This window comes from Aotus nancymaae, unplaced genomic scaffold (assembly GCF_030222135.1).
Source record: "Aotus nancymaae isolate 86718 unplaced genomic scaffold, 86718_ANA_hifiasm-v0.15.2.pri h1tg000022l_1, whole genome shotgun sequence".
Taxonomy (NCBI): Eukaryota; Metazoa; Chordata; class Mammalia; order Primates; family Aotidae; genus Aotus; species Aotus nancymaae.
The window spans coordinates 29,457,400-29,464,564 of record NW_026988435.1 but is presented as its reverse complement, the minus strand read 5'-3'; the positions used below and the strand labels follow the sequence as shown (position 1 = coordinate 29,464,564).

Sequence of the window (7,165 nt, the reverse complement as noted above, 5' to 3'; positions counted from 1 at the left end):
CCTGACCTCTTCCATCCTTCTATACTCTAGTTCTGGCTGAAGCAACCTGCTCATAGCCAACATGAACAGGTAATAATTTTTTTGTTTTAAAAAAAAGGTTTTACTAAAGGTTTACAGTTTAACAAGGCTTCTGACAGCTACTCAGTCTTACCACTTCATCTGTTACTATTCTAAAACTATTTGGCTTTGTAGATGGAATTTCTCTTAAAGAGATTAACTTACTAATTTTAGTTCAGTGGAATATGTTCTTCCCAAATTGACAGCTTTTAAGTAAAAAAAATGCATAGGAATCATATGTACAATATATCATTAGTGGACTGTCAGATTCCTATCCAACAAAATATCCTGGAGATTTGAGATTTTGTTTTTGGGAAAAAGCTTTAAGCAACACAGAAACATACTGTATAATAGTTTTATTTTTCTCATTTTACTATTTTTACATTTTATGCACAAATATTTTTTTATCTGCGTAAAAATAGAAAATAACTGTTTTATGTAAAATTACAAAACAAAACCACAAAGAAATACATAATTGTTATTATGACAGTATAAGTGTCGTTGTTATTTAAAGAGTAAAAATGTATGCAAAAGTCCTCCTCCCTTTTACAAAAGATTGAGAATTTTTTTTTCCTGGCAGCAAGTGAAATATTGAAGTATCAATATTTTTACACCCTTTAGATCTGAAGACATTAAGTTAGTTACAGGTTTGTTTTGCAATTATGAATTTTAAAACATTTTTGTGCTATTTCAAGTTCTTTCTTAAAGGCAGTAGCATAAAATGATGAATATGAAAAACATCAGACCTCACAAAAATATTTGGTGATACAATTCTTTTTGTATCATACTTGAGTATCACTATTAATCAGGGGAGAAAACTAAACAGTTTTTCCTAATTAAATGACATAGACTGATACAAAAATGAATGTGATCAATTTATCTGAAGATGAACCACACATAGCAATTCTGCCTAATTTGTTTGATTTTCTGATATCAACACAAATATTTAGACTTTAGGCTAGTGAGATATGTATGAAAGTTGGCTCAATAAAAACTTTATATGAAAAACAAGTTTTAAAACAAAAATGAACATTTCTTTTACTTATATTCTTGTACTTTTAAGGTACAAATGACCACTAATTTATCTTTCTTCCTTTGCATATACTGTAAATTCTATGAAAAATTCATATACAAAAATGAAAATGAATAGCATGAATTTTATTTTCTTTCCCAATATGTTATCTTTTAATAGAAGAAAAGACTACCTGGCTTTCTGATAACTGTAACCTCAGTAAGTAAAACAAATATTTTATAAATAATTTGAGGCAAAGTAATGAGTTTCTTGGATCAACTGGAGAAATTAGTCATATTACTTACCTATGTCGTCGTGCATAAATGATGGTAAGAAAAAGCATCTGATCATGTATGAGAACTGTCTCTGTTCAAATTATGATGAGAATAAAATGAAAATTGCCATAGAAAGAAAATCAATAAAATATGATTTTTTTAAAAAAGCATATGAGAATTGCATAGATGAGAAAAAAATTTTCATTCTAGGGATCTAAAACAAATGCGTTTTTAGCTTTAAGAACATATGTACACATATATAATTGAGACATGTCTGTCATGTTGGCTAAAATTTCAATATATGTCTCCCCAAAAGCATTTTAAATATGAAAGCCAAGATTCTTAAGCTCTTGATGATATACCAGAAGGATATACTCTATTACTTTTTTAAAACTACATGCAACTTGTCAGCTCCCTAGGCTGTAAGAGGATGGTACAAAACCTTTCTAGCTGTCTATTTGTTATCTGAAGCTAGAGCTTCTGTATATTATTTCATATTGTTATTTTACTGATATTCTTACAACCACAGTGCCCAAATTGTCCATACAGTCTTTCAAAAATTTGTCCATATATTCTCTTTCAAAAAAGTAAAAATGGAAATACTCTGCTCAGATACCCACTGCAGAAAGGACTTAATGTAAATGAATTAAAAGAAAATGATGTAGTAAAATTATGCTTTAAGATTACCAGAGCAAGAGATCAAAGATCCCTCTTCTCTCTCTCCCCTCTTCCTTACTCTTAAGATGCATTCCAAACCACTACCAGAATTGCTAACAATGCCATCTTGCCTGTATTATCATCTCCCTTTCTCCTAGTTTATCCTAGTTAAGTCAAAAGCATTAACTGAGCTCTTAAGAAGCTTTTTAAGGGGACAGATTTAAAGAAAACAATAAAGGAGAAGGTACATAAATATTTGAGAATCAACGTTCTCAAATCTGTAAGAGGGTTAATAGCTATCTGCCAGTCTCATATAATAATTCGTGCTTAATACCTTAAAACAAACAAGACATTTCTAGCCATTTTTGTTTAGTGTTAGCTTGTATAAGGAATGTCATATATGCAAGAATTAATTAGAAATCTTAAAATGAGCTATTTAATAACTTTTCTTCTGCATGTCTTTATGCCTTCATGTATGTTTATTATAAAATGATCAACTGAGTATGTATATAGACATATGTATACACATATATAATATTCAAAAGAAAAAGAAAAGTATTGTTTTAAAGAGAAGACTGCCTATAACAGAGGTCAAATTTTCCTTTTAAAACTATTTGCAAGTAATTTACTAATGCCTTGAAAGGTAAAGTACTGCTGACTGATTTAAAGTCTCCATTTTATCAGAAACACAGGAATATAAGCTGCTTTCATAATCAACTGGCACTATAGGGTAATTAAAAAAAAAAAAAAAAAGGAAGCCATAACAAAGCAAAGCAAACCTTTCTCTTTGGGCTAAGGTTTACCTTTTCAGTTTTTTAAATCTCTGACAGGAAAAACAGAGATCATTTTATAATTTCTGTAACAGCTGGTTTATTAGAATTAAATGCCTCTCTCAAAATAATTTAAATTCTTGGTCTGACATGAATAATCTATTCAGAAAATCCTTAAACCTGGCTTGAGTTAATAAGCCAGATTTAAACCTCGATCTCCTCCTTCAGCACTGCTCTTTTGCCAGTCAACTTCTTACTGTCCTTTGCTTGCAAAATATAAACAACCTGATACTCTTAGTTTAGTAATTTATTAATATAATTTTATTTGCTATGAACATTTTAGCTCTGCTTGATTAGATGAAACAGGCACATGCTTTAGCTGAGAAATTCCATTTTCTGGTAGGTAAAGCAACATCTAAAGCAGCAGAGAGGGGAAACAGTTGTTATATTTTCAAAAATAGTTAAGCCAGACTGTTTCCTGGAGATACTTCATTTATTTTCATTTTCAGATGATACTACTGGCTATTTTTGGTAGGGCTACACATTAATACTGACCAGTTTAGCTTTCCTGACTGTTAACAAATTATTCCACAGTGAACCTGCCTTCACGCTGCAGACAGACACTGTGGAGATAATTTAACATACACATATTCTAAAATATATGCTCAAAGTAAAAAGATCCAAATTCACAAGAGTATGAAATATTTATAAAAAAATCATGCATCAGACTGTACAGTCTAGAAATAAGATTCAAATTTGATAATAAAGGTAAGAGCTATACTTGCTCTAAACATTTTAAGAAAGACTTTGGAGTCCCAGAATGTACTGGGGTTCAGTTATCCTTTTCTGTTTGCAGAGAAGCAGTAGCCAGAGCTACTGCTGTGACTGGCTGGGCAATTCCATGGAGCTGCATCTTTGCAAGTTTTTTCTGTTCACACTCTGTGACCAAACGGTTCAACTCTGCTGCACTGTATCCAATAAGAGTCTTCAAGTCACAGACAAACTTGTACACAAATCTCTTTCCTTGAACCTTACAAATCATGTCCCCATCATAATAATATCTTTAAAAAGAGAAAAAAAAAAACATTAGAGACTTCATAAAAAAATAAATAATTCAGATTTCTTACAATAGTTTACAGACTATTCCATAAGCAGAAGCCTAGTAGAATACTGCATCCTCCACGATAGCAATTAATATTGAAGTTATAGAGAATATTTAATGCTACTATCAAAGGAAGCATCCAAACATTATTTACTAAAATTTCAATGCTCAGTACTCCAAAAACTCTGCACATTCAACTGTCAAAACATATTTCTAACAATTAGGATAACACATTGATTTAAAAATAATTATTAAACAAAATGAAAAACTTTGAGAGCAGCAGTAGAGCCTAAGAACAAGAGCGTTGGCGTAAGAAAGCCAAGATTCAAAACCTAACACTTTTGAGACCACAGGAGTCATATTTTTCAGGGCTGGCAGACTGCAAAGGCCTTATTTTAAAATTGCAATGCTTACTGACTAAGGGCTATTACAAAAGGAACAACTATTCGCAAAAACTATTTGCAAAAGTACCAGTGATATAAACTTACCACATTTAGCAGGATAAAAGTCACCTGGCTTAATCAAGATCTATTAATGAAAAGACTAACCTACATACAGGAGATTGGGAAATTGTCATCTTTCCCTAATTCTAGAATAGCAAAAGGAAAATAGTTATGTTTGATTTCCCAGTAAGAGATATAACACACTGGGCAGTCTGATAGTTTCCATTTATGTCAATTACATTAGTATAGAATTTGGATCTCAGCTCACATACCAGCAATTGCATACCTTTCAGTTAAAAATGCTGTAGGTATTTCAATTTCTTTAAAAAATTTCTATATTAATGTGTAAGATTATACATGGGAAAAGAAAATGGAAAAGGAAAGAGGTTTTATAATCTAGGAGAAAAATGGAGTTGGCATAATCACATTTCTTGGTAAGAGGTGATAAAAAAGAAACAAATATACACACACGAATTTGAATTTTACTTAATACTTCCTTTGATCTAATGCATCACAACTGTAAATAGTAGCATTCATTCCACTTGTTGCCTCCCTAAAATGAAGAAAGTAGAGAGATACACAGTACCTATATTTCATGGATATGATTTCTTTTCTTCCCTTTTTTTTTGAACTTGTATTTTTTAACCTTTTTAATTGTGAGATATATCACACAAACAAAAGGACACAGAAGTGAACAGCTCAGTGATTTATTACAAAGTGAACATTCATTCACCTGTTAAGTATCACTCAGGTCAAGAAACAGAACACTGCCAGCACCTAGAATCCCCTCTATATCCCCTAATCATTCCCCAAATCCTGGCTCTAAAAGGTAAATACAAGCTTGTTTCATGATAGTAATTTCATTGCTTGTCTTTATATTTTTATCACCCAAACATGCATCCCTAAATACTGGAATTTACTTTTCCTGTTTTTTTGAATTTTACTAAATAAATGCAATCATACAGAATTTGGTCATTTGGGTCTGGATTCTGTCACTGAACATTATGCTTATGAGGTTCACCGATGTCGTTTGTAGCAGAAACTCGGTTTTCAAGAATGCAAGGTATTCTTGTATGAATAGATCATAACTGATTTATTCACTCTACTGTTGATAGATATCTGGGTTGTTTCCGGGGTTTGGATGTTATAAACAATCTTCTATGAACATGTGTATGGGCACACAAGTACACTTCTGTTTCATATATATGATACAGTTGCTTAGGGGAGCAACTGCTGAGTTACAGGTTACAATTTACATTCCTATCAAAAGGATAGAAGCATTCCCATTGCTCCATATCCTCAACAGGCTTGGTTCTGGCAATCTTTTAAATTGTAGCCATTCTAGGGGGTGTGTTGTGCCATTTAATTATGGTTTTCAATTGCATTACTCTGAATACTAAAGAGGCAGTACACCTTTGCATACAGTGATTGGCCATTTGGATAATCTCTAGCCTGAGGTGTCTATTCAAGTCTCTTGCCCATTAAAAAGCCAATTTGTAAGAATTCTTTAGATATTCTAGATACTTCTGTCAGACATGTGTGGCTCTCTTAAAGAGGCTTTCAACAACCAAAAGTTCTAATTTAAATAAAGTCCAATTTATTGATCTTTCCCTTTAGAATTAGTCCTTTCGATTCTGTTTAAATGTCTCCCTACTACCACAAGTTATGAAAGTATCTCTAGATGCTTTTCTATTTTACTTCTTTTTACACATGTAGAGCTACAAACTACATGGAATTGATTTTTGGTATGGCATAAGGAAGAGGTCAACTTTTACTTTTCCCCTGGAGATGGACAATAAATTATCCCAGCACTGATGATTGAAAAGCAGGTATTTTCCTCATGTTTTCTCCCCACTGCCATTTCTTTAAATCAAATTCGTATGTATTGCTGATTCTATTTTGGTTCCCTATTCTACTGTATGTCCTGAGCAAATAGCATAACTGTCTTATTACTGTAACTTTAGAGTCAGTCTCAATATGCTGTGGGATAAGTCTTTCCACTTTGCTAATTTTCAGGTGTCCTGACTACCACGGTACGTTCTAGTCCCATGTGAATTTTACAATTATCTTTCTAAGTTCTATGAAAAAACTTAAATGGCAGCTCTAATTCTGATCATATACAAAAAATCTTTAACCAGTTTGCAATGTGCTTGAGACTGAATGACAAATGATAAGCATAATGAACACTAAACATTTTAGTTACTTATGAACTCTGAGGAACAACAGGTCATTCAGGAAAAAAAAGAAAAATAATCATGGTCCACTATGTTATAGTAGTTACATGGCCATAATACTGTAACAATAACACTGGCTGAACCAAAATTTCCATATAGTTACAGTGGAATATTGAGATGAGGGGACAGAAAGGGGAAAGGGGAGAGAGGGAGGGGGAGAGAGAGAGAGAGAGAGGAGAAAAGAAGAGGAGTGTGTGTGTGTGTGTATGTGTAAGCTAAATCATAATCTTTCACTGTGAAAATGGCCACGTGAAGTATGAAGCAGTAAAAGCATGCTATTTAGAAAAACTGGTAAACTGCAGAACTACTTTACTATATTCACTCTCCCAAAAAATCAGACATAATTCCATGATATTCTTATATATCCGTCTTCTCAGATACTAAATTGTACCTATTAAATTTCCATCATGGTAGTAGGCATAATTTTGGATAATTTCTGTTGAAAAACTTCATACTACTTATGGAAAATTTGTATCAATGTAAAGCTTGGATATCCAGATTTAGGCAGATTGTACAGAAAATGGGTCGATATTTTGCATTTAACTGTAAAAACAGAGGACAGTATCTGCTTACTCATTAAAAATTAACACTCAATTCACCTATGCAAATAATAAA

General features: G+C 32.2%; 1 protein-coding gene across 2 annotated transcripts in view; it reads right to left on the bottom strand.

Moving 5' to 3' along the window:
* Positions 1 to 398: 398 nt before the first annotated feature.
* The window catches only part of GABPA (GA binding protein transcription factor subunit alpha), a 35,857-nt gene continuing 29,090 nt past the window's right edge, over positions 399 to 7,165 (bottom strand). For both annotated transcript variants that reach the window (XM_012474857.3, XM_012474858.3), the window contains exon 10: positions 399 to 3,832. In XM_012474857.3, the coding sequence (XP_012330280.1) occupies positions 3,604 to 3,832 (229 nt within the window). In that variant the 3' untranslated portion in view covers positions 399 to 3,603. The remainder of the gene's footprint in view (positions 3,833 to 7,165) is intronic.